General features: G+C 44.9%; 3 protein-coding genes and 1 non-coding gene across 6 annotated transcripts; 1 reads left to right on the forward strand and 3 right to left on the reverse strand.

The window, feature by feature from the left end:
- Positions 1-19: 19 nt before the first annotated feature.
- On the reverse strand, positions 20-5,531 carry LOC112900175 (E3 ubiquitin-protein ligase RNF6-like). 2 transcript variants are annotated; one of them, XM_025968951.1, is made up of 9 exons: positions 5,215-5,531; positions 3,187-4,337; positions 2,127-2,682; positions 1,987-2,049; positions 1,610-1,723; positions 1,067-1,122; positions 636-735; positions 452-550; positions 20-358 (listed from the first exon to the last, which is right to left on the reverse strand). In XM_025968951.1, exons 2-9 carry the CDS (start codon positions 4,281-4,283, stop codon positions 296-298), a joined length of 2,148 nt encoding a protein of 715 aa, XP_025824736.1. In that variant the 5' UTR covers positions 4,284-4,337; positions 5,215-5,531; the 3' UTR covers positions 20-295. The 2 variants fall into 2 exon arrangements, with proteins under 2 accessions (XP_025824736.1, XP_025824735.1); XM_025968950.1 differs by having other exon boundaries at positions 1,963-2,049; positions 5,215-5,530.
- A 481-nt stretch (positions 5,532-6,012) lies between these two features.
- LOC112898910 lies at positions 6,013-8,702 on the reverse strand. 2 transcript variants are annotated; one of them, XM_025967222.1, is made up of 6 exons: positions 8,555-8,700; positions 8,237-8,458; positions 8,166-8,200; positions 7,555-7,734; positions 6,492-7,464; positions 6,013-6,406 (listed from the first exon to the last, which is right to left on the reverse strand). In XM_025967222.1, exons 1-6 carry the CDS (start codon positions 8,657-8,659, stop codon positions 6,332-6,334), a joined length of 1,590 nt encoding a protein of 529 aa, XP_025823007.1. In that variant the 5' UTR covers positions 8,660-8,700; the 3' UTR covers positions 6,013-6,331. The 2 variants fall into 2 exon arrangements, with proteins under 2 accessions (XP_025823007.1, XP_025823006.1); XM_025967221.1 differs by having other exon boundaries at positions 8,166-8,458; positions 8,555-8,702.
- A 751-nt stretch (positions 8,703-9,453) lies between these two features.
- TRNAD-GUC lies at positions 9,454-9,527 on the forward strand. Its single transcript has one exon. It is a non-coding gene; the product is annotated as a tRNA-Asp (tRNA).
- A 1,239-nt stretch (positions 9,528-10,766) lies between these two features.
- On the reverse strand, positions 10,767-16,129 carry LOC112899988 (protein ECERIFERUM 1-like). The gene is made up of 10 exons (XM_025968677.1): positions 15,991-16,129; positions 14,822-15,045; positions 14,449-14,681; positions 13,696-13,915; positions 12,757-13,138; positions 12,577-12,684; positions 12,107-12,307; positions 11,904-12,002; positions 11,394-11,564; positions 10,767-11,235 (listed from the first exon to the last, which is right to left on the reverse strand). Exons 1-10 carry the CDS (start codon positions 16,048-16,050, stop codon positions 11,074-11,076), a joined length of 1,860 nt encoding a protein of 619 aa, XP_025824462.1. The 5' UTR covers positions 16,051-16,129; the 3' UTR covers positions 10,767-11,073.
- Positions 16,130-16,374: the final 245 nt, after the last annotated feature.

Consider the following 16,374-nt stretch of genomic DNA (forward strand, 5'->3'; position numbering starts at 1 on the left):
GCACTAGAAATAGGAGCAATTGGCTCATAAGGACAACCATACAGCAATAGCATATCGGACAAGGGGGTGGTTGACTTCATCCATTATGCCAATCAGTGAGTCAATATAGCAGGAAAAATTGCAAGGAATACGGCGTACAAAATGATGCGATTAAGCCCGCAACATTAACGATACACCAGGGGCAACAACGCACAGCAGGAATTGGCAGAGAAGCAGCCGGTACAAGAAACAGCAGGCTCTCGTCGCTACCACTAGACCAACAGAAAAACTGAAGCTGCAGATTTGGTGGCACGCTTCATCTAATCCCAGACTTGCAGATTGGACAGAGTTTCTTTCGTCTCAGCCACTCGTCGATACACTGCAACCGTGCAACGTGAAAAAACAAGTCAGCATCAGAAACACGACAGAGTTCAGTGAAAGGATAATGAAACACAACAATCAGACTGCATACCTCTTTATGGAACTTGTGAAAGCATGGCAGATGGCGAATGGTATCTCCCACAGAGGGATTTTCTAGGCAGACAGCACAGGGCTCTTCGATGCTATTCGACTGTCAGAAATAGAGAATCATGGAAAAGAGTTAGGATTGTTCAAACATAGAGGAAAGAAAAGAGAGATACAGGGTTGGAAGGTACCTGAACTACTGACTCCGGCAAATTGTTGATCTGGCTTTCTGAAGCACCAGTGTGCTGGTGGTTATTTTCATCCAGTGCAAGTAGTGCGTCGTAGTCATTTCTGCAACAAGAGTTACTTTTAGGACATACTCTAAATGTGGAATTTTTTTTTTGTTCAAGCGAGAGCTGTTACAGTAAGCATATATGAAGAAAAGATATTGGCCAATAAAGGAGTTTGAACAAATGATAAGCGGAAGATAAATTCATTTCTTGACATTTTATCTTCAGAAAGATGGCCCATGTGCACAAAGAACGAAGTAGTTATGTAAAAGTTTCGTTCAGAGCAACAGCTAAATGAATCAAACATGTTCACTTACAAAGTAGAATGAATCAATCAGGTAACACGAAGGCCAGTGGAACTATAACAGATAAACAGGAGCATGATCACTTACAAATCAATGTTAGGTTCAATGCGCGCAGCACCAGGATATCTTCCTAAAACAGCTCTCTGAAAGTTGCAAACCAGAAGCTGTTAATTATGATCGTTTCAGTAAAGCAATAAAAAAAACTTTTTAACTCAATGAAGACTATCGTCAAAGCATAGTTCAGATAGCAGCTGAGAATGCCCCAGTGGTAAAGTTAGAAGTCCAAAGCATATATCAGCAAAGTACAAATAGATGAACATACAAACGATCCAGTATTATCCAATCATATTCCAATACAACTTACAACTACAACTTAGCCTTTAGTCCCAAGCAAGTTGGGGTAGGCATCCAATCATATTCCAATGTCAATTAATAATCTAGTAATACAACTGGAAACTTAAAAGAAAGTTGTATAATTTTGTCTTATGATATCCGGACATTCTAAGTGACACTTGAGTTAATGGCATGTTAGTTTGTCTAGACAAAACCAGAAAACCTCCTTTACATAGGCACTAATATATCAATATTCACAGGTAATACAGAATGAAAAGGGCAAGGGAAAAAGATTACCAATCCTGAAGTTATTGAAGCCCTATTCTGCAAATGGGAAATCATATTCGATGTTGCCAATTCAGCCCTAATAGCATTTCGATAAGAACTTAAACGGGAAGCCCGGGCACCTCTCTAAGCAAAAAAGGCATAAACCATGTCAATTTCAATAAATACAACACAGAATAGGGGCTTTTTCATGATATACGATTTTTTCTGCAAGATCTATAAGCATATTTCTTATTTTTATATAGAAAAAGACCCTAACTTCATATTCACCTATTAGGACATCATATAATTGCAAGAAAAGCACATAGAGATACTGATCACATATGAGATAGGTAAAACATCATAAATGAGTTCAGTGCTCTCACACTATTGTTTGAGAATCGCCTTACAGGACTAGATGTCTGATGTGTGTCTTCTTCATGTTGAAGTGACATTGCTACGATTGCATCCATCTGTTTCAAGGAAAATTAACTGTTTTATGATCTTCAAGTTGAATGGAGTACTTAAGAGAGAGCTGATGATAAATTACCTCTTCTGTAGGTGCGAAACGAGGAGATTCATTGTAAAGCTGCTCCTGAAGCTGGCGAGCCAGTAACTCATCTGACTCTAATTGTGCTTGTATAGTACGATCAACAGAGGTTCCATTACTATATCCACTTGAACCAGATCTAGCTTCAGGGGTTATATCATCAATGGTTATTACAGGAATATCATGTCGATGACTGGTATGATTTCTGCCGGCTATTATTTTTTGCGGTGAAACAAAAGAAGCTCCAGGTTCATCATGAGAACTAGAGCTTGCACCAGGATGGGAAGAAGTTGAGGCATGTTTTCTCCTTCCTCTACCAATCATTATTGTTTTAGTTCCCATCCTATCAGAAGCCATTATGGTTGCTCCAGATCCGTGATCCTGACTGGATGGTGCGGAAGATTCAGATTCTCGTTCAGAACTACAAGTCAGCTTACCCATCAATGAAATGGGTAATTTACTTGTGTGGTTACGTGTTGTTCTCCAACCTTGCTTCGCATCCATATTAGAACTGTTGTTGTTTACAACAGAACTTCCAGCAGCAGTTAGAGAAACCCTGCAACAGGAGAGGTAACAAAAGTTCAAGCCATACAGCATGTAGACTCTCCAACAATACAGTGACAAGAGTTACCAGACAAACAAAGTATTCATTTCATATCAATACAATGTATCTTTCTGAACTAAGTTAAATGGACAAAAGAATGATTTTTCAAAGTAATCAGTTGAGTATCAGTGAGTCCATGTCCATCAAGCTAAATGTATTATAGTTCTACCAGAGTACCAGCTCAATTCAACTAATATTTTTTTTACATATGCCCAGTTGCCATGTTTTAGATTAGAAGAACTCAAATGTCTTCGGCTCATATCAGTACCCAAACTATACCATGCAATGAATTCCCATCGCGTGCGTGCGTGGGTGCGGGGTGCGTGTGCGTGCGTGTGTGTGGGTGGGTCTGTGGGAGGGAGGGAGGGAGGGAGGGAGGGAGAGAGAGAGAGAGAGAGAGAGAGAGAGAGAGAATGATGTGAAGACAGCTTTATGAGAACAGATATGAGGACATACCTCCTCAAATTAGCCTCTCCAATTTGATCATTATCGCTAATTTCTTTTCCTTTGTTGCGGCCTGATAAACCGATTTCAGAACAATTGCTGCTGTTGGCATGATATGCAGACTGTGGAATCAAAGTCTTCCCAGCTCTGTCTGTTCTCAACTTTTTTGCTGCCCTTGTGTCCAAATTGCATCCAGAGATCAATTTATCCCTCATTGCATATCTCTGCCTTGTCATTATTGGTGAATTATCAGTGAGATCAATCACATTGCTTCTGTCAAATGGATCAAGCTGAGGATGTGGATGGTGCAAATGTCTGCTTGGAGAGCACATTTCCTGCTTTTCATCAGCTTTTACACTTTTTTTGGCTATGTTAGATGGAGAAATGCATCCATTACGGACCAGCTTTTTTTGACCCACATGCCTTTGAGGAACACCACATGGACGGCTTGAAGGTCCTGCGATGACCTTGTTAGTGACCACTTCCCCTTTGACCTCCCCAGAACTTGATCCTTGACAAATATCAGCACCTGCTACACCTTTCAGCCTATTGGTGGTGCTAGTACATGTTTTGTTTTGTGGTTTCCCTACTGGGATGGTAGGAAGACCTGATCCTACACCAAGAAAGCTCACATTCCAATGATTTGCATCTTGCTCACTACCGTCCCCATCTCTAACTCGGCAGCCAGGGCTCCTTCCTCCAGTCACACTACAACTGATGTGGTCAGAAATGCTGCTGCTTTGATCCAAGCCACGTTTTTCAGCCCTCTTTCTGTTCTCAACAGATATTTCACTCCTGTCAGATTTCTGTAAGGAAAAATTTTCCTGGAGATTTTCTGATAGTGCCAGAATCCGTGCCACTTCAGCTTGTTTGAAAATATGGTCTGTATCCGAAGGTGCAGGCAGTACACTACAAGCATTATCTTGACTTGATGAACCATGCAAGGAATAGGAATTATTACTGGTTTTAAATCTAATTCTGCGACATGGTATTGGATTAGAAGCTGTCATTGTAACATCCCTCCTAACAACAGAGCTGGATACAGGGCATGTTGACTGTTGCATTCGGTCAGGAGTGTCGGGAACCTCAAGAATTTGATCAGAATTCATGTCAGCCCTATATCAAACTCTGGTTATTTAAGTTGCAAAAACTTGCCCCTTCACCTGCAAATGTCAACTTAAGATTCAACAATTTGTCCTATGCAATGCTTACTTTACAAAAACGAGCATTCCTTCATATAGTGAGAACAATATCTATCTAAACAAGAAAAAATAACAATATACGAACACTTGATTTAAAACAAAAACCTGATCTATCAAGTTTTACCAAATCAACCACTAAGTTGTACTGTGACCATCTATAAATGTAATAACTAAATGACTAGGAACAGATTTCACACATCCCAGAACCTAAAGTAGATAAATAAATGGTGTTACAACATTAGATTATCTCACTCAACTCTTATATTGAGGTTTACTAGCAGGTGACTGGTGCCTCGCTGGCCACAGGGCACTCAATTACCAGAGGACTACAACACCCTAACGGTCCACCATGACCTGCAACCACGTTGCCACCAGCCTACCTGTTGCCACCGCTCACAAAGGGTTCAGCTTCAGCCTCACCAGCTTATCCCCGTCTTCAGCGAGCTCAACGAGACAGGCGGTGCCAGGCCCGGTGGCACGTCGGGCGCCGCCTGCCTCCGGCGCACGAAGGATAAGATTCGTCACTGCCGCGGGTCGAAGGGCGCCGCAACAGGGTGGAGAAGAACCCCCGACCCCGTGGCGGATGGAGAAGGGCTCAAAGCCGCGGCGGAGGGCGGCGCCGGCGCGGAGGGAGAGGACTCGCCGCGGCGGCGGCGGCGCGATTGGGAGAAACGCGAAATGCAGCCATGCAGCCTCGAATTCACATTAAAATTACCGATAGAACCCTAAGAAAACTAGCGCCGCCCGACGGTACATCGCCGAAGGGAACCCATCGGAATGTCTAGAACCAGCAAAGAACCCTAGAACGCGATCATCCGACAGCAGCAACGAAGATTACCTCGATTTTCCTCCCGATCTGGTGGCGAGGCGCACGACCCCCCAAGTCGTGCGAATCTGGGGCGACCCGGGGGTGGGGCTCCGGATCGGGGAGGCGGCGGCCGCGATAGCCGCCTGCTCCCAACGGCCCTCTCCGATTTATCTCTCTCCCGCTTCGGCTTCGGCCTCTGCCTCTCCCAGTCTCCCAATTATCTCTCCCCCACTTCGGTGTTCGGCTTGAGTTTGAAATCTACTATCTCGTCGCCTCTCCTCTGGTTTGCGTTTCCGCTGCCGCCGCTGGGGGGATCAGGCCATCAGGTAACTGGTGGGCTCCGTTTCGTAACTGGTGGGCTCCCGCGGTGAATCCGGCTGTGACACGCGCGACGGTTTCTGTCTGACGTGTGAGGTCAGCAGCAGCAGGTGACGCACGTGAGAGGGGCGACGTGCAGGCGCGGGGAGAGTCCACCACATGCTCGATCAGCAGGCCATGTTTTTCTTGCCATCGTTTTTGGTCCGTGGGCCTGTGGCCCAGGTTCACGGAGGCGTCTCTATTTCCTTTTCTTTTCCGGATTGCTGCTGCGACTGTGTTTTTCTATTCAAAGGGGGACCCTGTTTTGTAGAGTTCAGATTTGCAACCAAAGTGCAACTACGAGTAGGCGGAGAATGTGTACACCCAAGCATTCAGGATCACCGCACAACAGAGAAAGGAGGATCACTTCAGCGTAAGTCTCAGCCATATGACAAGCCAAGGGCAAGCATGGTGCAACAATGAGCAGCAAAGCTGCAGCTTCAGCCTTCAGGCCGGTTGGCCGAGATTACCATGAACAACGAAGAGGACCAAAAGATGGCCGGGACCAAAATATTATTTTGTTACCACAAACCTTACAGCCATTTGCAAATATACAGACGCAAACAAACCCAAGACTCCAGCGCTTACATATCCGGCGACCATGAACGAGGAACGCACCTCTAAACTCCAATGTAGTACAACGCAATCGTATTTGCACATGAAAAATACTAGACAAAACATAGAGGAAGTGTCGTGTATGGGCAAGACTGCGCTTAGAGCAGGGAAATTCTTGTGACCACGCATTAAATGGAGATTCAATCCCTCCAAGATTTGAATAAACAGCAACAGTTCATGCAGAAGTTTTCTTCATGGCTCTATCCAGCCTCACATTGAAGGGAGTCGAGTGCCAGTTCACCCTTTTATCCTGCAACAATCCACCAAAGGACTAGTATATCACAAAAGTGTCCCAGTCTTCCAGGGAATGTATGACTCAGGGCATGTTAGCGTACCTCTCTGTACTTGCTTGTTGTATTTGGTATTCCATGAGTTCCTGAGTCAGATCTAGAAGAACAATACTCGTTGTCCTGCTCTGTGCAACGCCAGTAACTTCCGACCGTACCCAAGATCGGAGCCTCCTCACGGTTACTTCTTGGAGACCTTTGTGGAGTTGATGCAGATGATGATTGCTTGATGTCATCAACAGTAAGAGCACCCAGGACAGGTCTTTCCTCTCGGCTTACTGAGGAGATGGAACAAGGAGATTTGCTCTGTGCCTTGTCCACAGTTGAGTTTTCAGAAGAATTCAACCAAGTAGAGAGGCTTGCGTCCACAGAAACTTCTTTGTCACCAGATATGCTATGCTTCATCCTTGTCGGCCTTGCACCTACATCTGGCACTAGGTTTACATTCTCTTTGTCCAACTTTTTACCTGATACAGCTTGGGTCTTCAGACTCTTAACTACCTTCCATTGCGACAGATCCTGAACCGGGTTCAGCAAAGGATGAACACACTGGCTTCTATCACGGAGATTGTTTCTTGTAATTAGAGGGCTTTCTGCATCTACAGAGGTACCACTGCTCTTGGGTGCAGGACTGATAGCTTCTTGGTCATTCTGCTGATCGTTAGACATTGACAGTGAGAATAGAGACTCGTGAGACTCAAGCTTGTCATCTTCAGTTATCATTTCCTCCTCATCAACCAAATCAATCTTGCAGTCCATAAAATCATCCTCCTCTTCATCGCTATCATCACCATAGACATCATCTTCAGCATACTCATCTTCAACATCATCATCGCTGTCAGAGCAATTCCGGTAACGGTGATTCCCTGGGAGCACAACAGCCTTCTGCACATGTTTTTCATCTTCCTCTGGTGGTTCCTCCTCTTGATCAGGCAAGACTGCATTTTCATATATTGTGACATTCATGTCGAATGTTACTTTCTTCTTGCCACTGCTCCGACTGCCATGTTCACTCACCTCCCTACACATCATGAAAGATGGCGTGGCTTATTAATAGCCATCAAAGATGCATCATAAATCATATAAAAAGCACAGTAGTTCCTTCATCTACCTGAGGTCTGAATCAGGAGTGGAAACAACTGCTGCCACAACAGGCGAACAATCCACTGATTCCTGTGGGGAAACAATTGCTTCCACAATAGGAGAACATTTCACAGGGGAGAGCGGTGGTGTGGCTTGCTTCTCTGTCAGCAAAGAGCACAAAGGTGACTCCTTTTGCTCAACCGACTCCCTGCAAACAAATCAGAGTAAGAAGCCCTGCACCACAAGCAAATTACTGAACAATCTGGAAAGCACAAGCATTAAGACAGTGGCATCTGCGGGCAGGCTGTTGGCTCCAGGAAATGGAAGTATGGAACCCATGGGCAGAAGCGAGAGCCAGCAGCATGAGCGTTGCACCTGAGTCAAAGCACAGCTCTAGTTCTTCTTTATAGCATTTTATTTATCAAAAATCTGGAAAGACCTGCATAAAGGATTGGCATATGTAGGCAGGCAGTTGATCGCCGAGCATTGGCACCCATGAGCAGCAGCGACTGCTGACAGCACAGCTCCAGTTCGTCTCTACGGAATTTTAACAAGCACTACAGCCGCAGCGCTCTTCCTCCCAGACATGAATCCAGTTTCACTCGCGCGAGCAAGCAAAGTTATGAAGATCATACGCACCTCAGCTCCTTGCCGGAGCTCGCGTCGGTGACCGCCTCATCCGCGGCCACCACAGCCGAAGGCTTCGCCGCCACATCCGCCGCAGGCGGCTCGCCAGCCACCTCGTCCGGGACCTCCATGGCCTTCGCCAGCGTCGAAGGCTTCGCCCCGCGCAACGGCGCCGCCTCCTCCTTCACTACCACATCCGCCGCGGCCACCTCCACGGCCGCCGCTAGCGTCGAGGGCTTCGCCCCGCGCAACGGCGGAGGCACCTCCTTCACCATCACATCCGACGCCTCGCGGACCACAGCGACCTGCGCGACAGACAAAACCCCAAGCCCAGTCAGAAACCCGCCGCCCCCCACGTACTGCCACGGCGCCGGGTGCCCCGGGCCAGTCAGAGCCCTCACATGGATCGACCGCGGCGGAGACCTCGCCGGCGACTGCCTCCGCGACTTCTGGCGGCGCCGGCGCCGGCCGCCGTCGCCGTCGAAGCAGGCGAGGAAGCAGCCCATGGATCCGGAGTCTGGGGGTGCGGGCAGAAGGAGGATTTGATTTTCGGTCTCGAGGATTTGAAGGGGATGTTTTGGCGTCGATGCTTGGCTTTGGATTCGTGGGGAATCTGACCGTTGCCGCGGAGACCAGCCAGGGCGCGGGGGTCTGGGGCCTGGAGGGTCGATCGTGCCCGTCGATCGTCGAAGCGAGTGGGTGACTCCCCGAGTCCCTGGCCGGCGCGGACGATGGTGGGGGCCATTTCAAAAAAAATTATGCTGAAACTTTTCATGCGAATTTTGGGCCACGAGTCCGGCCCCAAAGGCCCAAACTAACCCGCACTGCCCAACTCCGGCCCTGGTCGCCGGCTCGCGCAGTTCCGATCGGCTTGATGCCACCGGCTCACGCCGTCACGCGCCCCCCTAGGTTGCGATGCCGACGCCACCACGCCTGCCACCAGTCCACGGACCAGCGCCCCCCGGCCTAGCCGCCACCACTCCCCCCCTCCGCTCCTCATGCTCCGGCGTCCAGCGTCCTAGAGTAGAAACCGGGCGAATCGCTGCCGAGGCCATCCACCGAGAGTAGAGACGGAGGCGACCTCTGGGAGGCCTCCGCGCCGCTGACTGCACTGTTACCTGCTTGGTGACAGTGGCGGAGCTAGAATTGGTGACAGTGGCGGAGCTAGAATTTTTATATGGATATACCAAACTAAATGTTCACGTATAAACGGGTAAAATTCATTTAGCAATTCTGTAAAGTTTCATAATCGAATCTTCTTATGGTTCTATTTAAGAATAAGTATGCCATACACCCCACGGGGATTGTAGTTCAATTGGTCAGAGCACCGCCCTGTCAAGGCGGAAGTTGCGGGTTCGAGCCCCGTCAGTCCCGAACTAGGGTTCAATCAATGGACAAATTCATCTTTCCTTTTTTTCATGGAAATTTTTGATGGAAGGGGGGGGGGGGGCAGGAGGCAACATCAAATATCTATGGGGTACCCTTACTTCACTTTTTTTATTTCACATTTCTCAGTAAAAAAAGAGCCGTATAGGAATTTTTTTTCACTACTTCTGGTTGATAAGGAAAGGCCATCATTAAAAATACGCAACAATTCGATATACAACTTCTAATTGGCATAATGTCTTAAATTAAATTACAGTCCAGATAGTTTAAAACTTGGAATATAAACAACACAAGCATAAATAATAAATAGGATTACAACGCTATTTTTTAGGCCTACGTTTTCCAATGGTTATAAAAATCTTGACTACATCATCTTCATCCAATCTTCCAAAATATCTGTATCAATGAACGTGATAAGGCAATCATCCAAGAGACTATCATTCATCTTATTTCTCTGCTTGTTTTGACAAAATCTATACTAGAAAATACCCTCCTAACACTTGTCATCGCCACCGGTAGAAGCCTGGTTAGGGATGTTGAGATGGCCGGAGGTGGGTTCCCTGGAGGGGCCGCCCAGCTGGGGCCGCCCACCGGGGATGAGGCACAGGGGTGGAGCCCCGGCGCCGGCCGCCCGCCGCCGAGGAAAAGGGAGGGAGCCGCGCGTCGAGGTGGAGTGGAGGGACATGCCGGCAGGGGAGTCGGCGCGGTCTCAGGCAGATAGGTGTCGGCGCTTGCAGGTCGTGCGTCGGTCGTGCGAGGGCCGAGCACCTACGAGACAGAAAGAAAATTGGTTTTTCTTATGGACTACATGTATGCTTGTTGGGCTGAGTTTAGGGTATGCCACACCATACCCGTTCAACCCACTAGATCCGCCAGTGCTCGGTGAGACGGTGATGTCTTTGCCCGCCCGAAATTGTTGCCCCGGTAACCGGTAAGGGCCCCGTTCCGCTAATTGCCTACTTGCCGAGGACGGATTGCTTGTTCGATTTTGGAATGCATAGAAGTCAATACTTCTGATGCCTGAACAATGCGCACATTTCTGGTTACAAACTTGTGTAGGTGTGTGGCAGCAGGTTTCAGATACTCCTACTCTTTTAGAGAGCGTCGCTGGAGGTACCGGAACATCTTGTTTCGATCCGCACACTGGATTTTGGTGCCAATCCTACACGAATGGCTGTGGAAGTAGCAAAAGTAACATTCCAAGCTTTGGCAGCCAGCATAGTATGATGATTTTTTTTTTTTGCATTTGAAAATGACTGGTACATGATTTTACTAGCAAACCTTGGCTTACTACATAAAAGTTCAAAGTACATATGTAGCATTCATACAACCGAGTACATAGCTTTTAATACTAAGTTTGGAGTTCAGTCCCTTATTTTATTCTTCCCTTTAGGAGGATTATGTTTCAAGCACTGTTTGATGAGGCTACCAAGCCAATTAAGTATATGTGATGCTTCTTGATACCGAAACTTGACTTTGCATAAAAGTTGAATAAGCTGCATTATTGAGTGGTGCCTGCCATGATTCAGAAGAATCAACCTTTCGTAAGAGGAGCAAATCCGTGCTTAATGGCTGCCGACCAAGTCTTCTCGACGTCCATCATATCGTCACCACACTCGTGCGTATCCCAACCTTCTAGAGCATGCAGTATTCCAGCAATGCGCCAAGCGCTCATGACCCTTCTGGGCAACCAATTCTGTGCATGGTGATGTCGATTGCATTATCAATTTTAGGCTTTGAAAAGTTTTTCATGTAGAAAATGTGATCCCATTTTTTCTTAGCTTAAATAATTTACATTTTTGGCTTAGCTTAAAAGAATTTACATGAACAGGTAACATAAACCGACACTATTACCTCACAGGTGTGAACATTCTCCATTGTCTCTGGGATCTTCATTGCGGGAGCACTCAAGTAACTGCAATCCTTGCGAATCTTCTTAAGTGGAAATTGTGATGTAGGAACAAATATTGTTCCTTTTGGTGCCCTTTGTTGCTGTTTATCATCTATGCGATCTCCTATCCAGATCTGTCAAAATGGAAGTTCGGTCAATCCTATATTCTCCATGCTGGAATGTTTGTTCCTTCAGTTATATCATATCCTAGTTATAAAGATTTTGGTAGTAGTTATCTTGTCATCTGGTAGTAGATGGTACTGCCAAAATCTTCTAACATTAGAGTATTACAGGTTCAGTGTACATGCATAGCAGAATGCTTTAACAGCCAGATTTGTGTCAGTTATTATAAGGTCTACAGTACAGTATGCACTGTCTTGTCATGCCCCTACTAGTGTGACCCCCAAGCATACTCACTCTATAGCACTTCCCAGTGATTTTTATTTTCTCTACCTTTATTATTTATAATTTACCTGAGGTATGTCTTTATTGGAGAATTTTAGGTAGACTGTTCTCCCCTCTGGAAGTCGTGACCTGAGCATGTCATATTCCTTCTTTTGATTCATGATTACCTGCACAGAATTATGTTGATGAATTGCTTTGGAAAATTAATAAGGATCACATTATAGTAATAAAGTCCTATTTGACAAATAGAGTGGCAGAATGACAGATGTACCTGGACACCTTTCTCACACAAGACAATAGCTGTTGCATGGGCAACTTTGGAAGTACTTCCTGAAAGAAAAACTTTCTTTGTACCTAAAGGGATGCTCTTGAGCACCACTGCAGTTGCTAAACCACTTCCATCAACAAGTCGCACTCTTAGTTTTGGATATTTTTGTATAAATAGTTCACCGCTTCTGTTAAGCGTCTTTGCCTGGAAAACCAAATATTATTAGAGTTTGATCATTTTTGAACTTTGGATGAAAGCAACATAATAATTCACTTGAACTTCTTATGAGCAATTTGTGTGTAATGTGCACCAAATTGTGCAATACTCTGGCTTAAGATTCTATTTGATTCCAGAAAAAACAGGAAATGTTCTCCTACAAGTGTTTTGCTTATATGCATTTGTGCATTTTCCTTATCACAGTAGAAAGTACTTACACAATCTATAAATATGTAAGACAAGTACGATTATCATGCCTGATTTAGGAGTCCTAGACTGAGCACTTTGACCCCCCTTTCATCAGCATCTAATATTGCCTTTTCAATCAAGCTGTTAATGGATTCTCTTTCCCAATTCATGCCATACTGCATATTAGGAAACTGTTAGTAGACTGCAAATGATCAAGGCATTAGATCATAAAGCATAAAAACAAGTACTTGGAAGTTGTATCTTGGAATCGTCCATGTCTGCATCTTGAACTTCTTCATTCGGAGTCTCTCAATGACAAAAGCTGAAGATCCATAAACCCATGCCAATATCATCGACAGCCACGCCACAGGCCATATCATCCAGCTATACCATACAGGGTTGTCAGATGGTTTGGAGGCAATGGACGCAATCCCAATCCTAAGATGATAAGTCGATTGCAAGGTGGTCATATGTGTCAGGTGAACCAGATCTGGTGTTTCGTCTGTGACTTTCAGTGATTTCTCGTACAACACGTCGCTTGACTTGTCAATGGTGTTGTACATGTAGTCGTAGAATGGCATGAACAATGAGTAGTTTGTGCGGAACTGGGTGTGATGGAGAGAGTGAAACCTGTAGGACAAAACAAAACAGTTGATAGGTGTGGTTCTGTTAAGCTATATGACTGATGAGGTATCATTGCACCTCTCTTCCCTCACCCGCCCCTGCCCCGCCCCCCCCCCCCCCCCCCCCAGAAAAAAGAAAAAAGAGGAATTAAGCAAAAGATCACTATTCAAATGGGAATTCAAGGCACTCGATGTGGTAGTATGTAAGTATAGAAAAGATTCAACCATCCATTAGAAGAGGAAATATTATCATTAGTAAATATTAATTTTTATATTTTTTTGTAATTTTGTCTATTGCAGTACTTTTAGACCGTTGCATCAAGGGTGAAACCTTGTAGTGAAATAATTTTTCCCATATTACCCTTATAATATCTAGATATACTACCTCATACTACTGATCAATGTTTTAGTGGTATAGAAAAATCTCAACCGTCCGATATTTACATACGCATCCTTTTCAGACAGTAGTATATCGACGTATTATGCGCCGTAAAAGTCCTCAAATCTTATCACCTGGTACTAGTTGACAAGATTTGCAGCTTCATGTTAAAACATTATACTTACGATGGAGTGTACATGAGATACTTCAGAGGAGGGAAGGCTTTGAAGATCCATTTTGGTACCAGCTCAAAATTGCAGTGCCCCATATTATTCATGAAGTCGATGTACGCGATGTACAAGACAACACCGAGAACAGAACCACAGCCCATAAAAATGGGCGTTAACGTCGGAATTGAGAACAGCATGAAATACACCACATGTTCAGCAAATGGATGGATGACAGCTGCCAATCATATAGTAAATTGAGTTACAATGAAGGACAATTGCCAATTCACTGCAAAATATAGCATTTTTCATGCTTTCTGTAACACAAAAACACTCATTTTGACTGTGGACTTAATGACCATTTAGTGATGTATTGAAGCTGCCGGAAGGACCAGCAATTATTATTCCTCTTGTCATAACTGCACCTTAAGATTTCAGAGGACTGCCCTTGTAGTACTCTTTTTTTTTCCTTAGGTGGATTTATTCTTTCAAATTATTGTGCTCACAGCACCAAGTTGTTCTCTTATCAGTTTGACTGGTGCGGTGGCTGAGTCTATAAAATGAAATCAATAAAAATTATCAACACAACTTGACTTGCTTCAAATGGCCACTCTTTATTCTTATTTAAATATCTGGGATTCCATGAGTAGAGCCACCTGAGGTAATAATGAGATTGAGCAGGATTCACATTTTTTTACCTCTTGTGCTAAACTTGGAGGGTAATATGGTGAAATCATTATTGTAACTCAGATTGCTACTGCTGTTACTTACAGGTTATGGGTTCTGTGACGATGGAGGCATGGTGGTGTGAGTGGTAGCGAGAGTAGAGGAAATGGTGGTGCAGAGCCCGATGGAACCAGTAGTAGAGGAACTCGACAGGCCCCATGTGAAGAAGCACAGTGATGATGGCCCCATCAGTTCTCCAGACCGGAAGGAGCCTGACATTGGGGATCATCGCATAGGCTAGATAGAACTCGAGCCCATTGAAGATGATTTGGTCATCCCTGTATAGAATGGTAAGGACAGTGTTATATTGCAATATAGATGTGCATGCTGCCTATTATAGTTAGCCAATTCAAGGATTTCGTGCTAATATGATACGCTCGTGCGTGTGAACTTATAAGCAGGTGTGCATCCTACTTACCAGGACCTCTCCCTGTCCACCTGCTCGAACTCAATACTACGGTCAACAATCACGTTCTTCCTGCGAGCCATCTGATAGCGAGAAAAGGTGATCCAGATTTGGTTGTGGATCATCCTTAGCAGCAGTGCTGGTAGCATGGTGGCATATGCTGGGTCAAGGTCTCCCCACCCCTTGGTGGCCACCCTGTGGGCAGTGTGCAGCGCTGCAGGTGCCAGGACCAGGTACTGTGCGTCAACATAAACATTGTATCAGTTCTGATAGCATTATGTGAAATGAATGCTTGTCTGTAAAGGTGTTTCAGATCTTTTGGTCCTTCTGAAGTTATTGGTGTAGCCTGAAGGCTGCATGCCAGTGATTCAGACTTGATACAATAAAAAGTTTGGGCGTCATCAGGCCAATGTGAGCTGGTTAATTTTAGCAGAAGGTCAGTACTCAGTACTCTGCACAAGCAACTTAAAGCTCTAGGACGTGATACTCCTGCTGAGCATTTATTTTCAGCTGAAGTCCAATGAGCCTGAAACATTGGCAGAGGATTTATTTTTTCTGCGTGCCTATTATTGGTCCATGTTATTACTCCACTATGAAAGTTGCCAGCGGTGACCTAATCAGCATCATGATAAAGTTGCATCATTTTCTGAACCATTTTCTGAAACTGAAAATGCTTTGCAAAAGGAACACTCCAAACCGAAATAATCTCACAACTAATCTCAAAGAGACCATGTCGTAACTCACTCAGCACACGGGAATAAAATGAATAAGCTGGAAAATATTTTCTTATGCGCCCATACCCGGCTTTATAGCTGTAAAAATGAATGAACTACATTTGTTGGATGAACAACATGATTCTATGATTGTTCATTGCGAGTATCATCTTTTGCATCGCTTTTTTGAAAAGTAATCTTTTGCATCGCTACCAATTAAATAATGTGGACACCCTCCATTTCTAGCTATACTTTAATACTTTGATACAGAGTCTCAATCTCAGCTCAACCTCTCGATCATAGGGCAACCATCAACCAGTTTATTTTTTTCTTTAATTTATCTATTGGATTGTCTTCGTGATCATTGTGGCTATATCATTAGCTTAAGAACAGGAACACTATCTCCCCATACCCCAAACAGTCAAAACATCTGAAAGAGAAACAGTGAAGGGAAGACAACATGGATACCTTGAAGTTGCCCATCCATTGCCATGGCCATTCAGTCAAAGGGCCTGGCCGTGTTGCCATGGTGATGGGAAGGAGACCTTCCTTTCTTCCTGGGATAAGCAGCTCCCTCCGACCCTCCCTCAGTTAGCTCTGCTAACTTGGTAAGCGCTTCAAGCTCCCCTTGCATTTTATATGCATGAACCGTTGGACATTGCAGAAAAGACCTCCATTGGTATATGTTTTCAGAAACCCTTAAGACTCTTCTATTCTTCATTTTTATCAATGACCTTGTGAGAAAATTGTGATAAGGTTATCACCCAAAAGGATATTGTTACGGAGAAGTGTTAATACCTACAACTTGAAATTCAATTGCTAAACATATTCGCATGTTAGTTAACCAGGAAT

This window comes from Panicum hallii, chromosome 7 (genome assembly GCF_002211085.1).
Source record: "Panicum hallii strain FIL2 chromosome 7, PHallii_v3.1, whole genome shotgun sequence".
Lineage (NCBI taxonomy): Eukaryota > Viridiplantae > Streptophyta > Magnoliopsida > Poales > Poaceae > Panicum > Panicum hallii.

What these genes read in the sequence shown, in the direction of transcription:
- LOC112900175 (XM_025968950.1), bottom strand. Translation starts at nt 4,283, where the DNA reads ATGAATTCTGATCAAATTCTTGAGGTTCCCGACACTCCTGACCGAATG. An exon ending in ATTGAACCTAACATTGATTT is followed by an intron (nt 736 to 1,066) that starts GTAAGTGATCAT and finishes CTCTTGTTGCAG; the next exon opens with AAATGACTACGACGCACTAC. An exon ending in TTCACAAGTTCCATAAAGAG is followed by an intron (nt 359 to 451) that starts GTATGCAGTCTG and finishes GCACGGTTGCAG; the next exon opens with TGTATCGACGAGTGGCTGAG.
- LOC112898910 (XM_025967221.1), bottom strand. Translation starts at nt 8,659, where the DNA reads ATGGGCTGCTTCCTCGCCTGCTTCGACGGCGACGGCGGCCGGCGCCGG. An exon ending in ACTCCTGATTCAGACCTCAG is followed by an intron (nt 7,465 to 7,554) that starts GTAGATGAAGGA and finishes CATGATGTGTAG; the next exon opens with GGAGGTGAGTGAACATGGCA. An exon ending in CAACAAGCAAGTACAGAGAG is followed by an intron (nt 6,407 to 6,491) that starts GTACGCTAACAT and finishes GGATTGTTGCAG; the next exon opens with GATAAAAGGGTGAACTGGCA.
- LOC112899988 (XM_025968677.1), bottom strand. Translation starts at nt 16,050, where the DNA reads ATGGCAACACGGCCAGGCCCTTTGACTGAATGGCCATGGCAATGGATG. An exon ending in AATGGATGGGCAACTTCAAG is followed by an intron (nt 15,046 to 15,990) that starts GTATCCATGTTG and finishes GTTGACGCACAG; the next exon opens with TACCTGGTCCTGGCACCTGC. An exon ending in TGTGTGAGAAAGGTGTCCAG is followed by an intron (nt 12,003 to 12,106) that starts GTACATCTGTCA and finishes AATTCTGTGCAG; the next exon opens with GTAATCATGAATCAAAAGAA.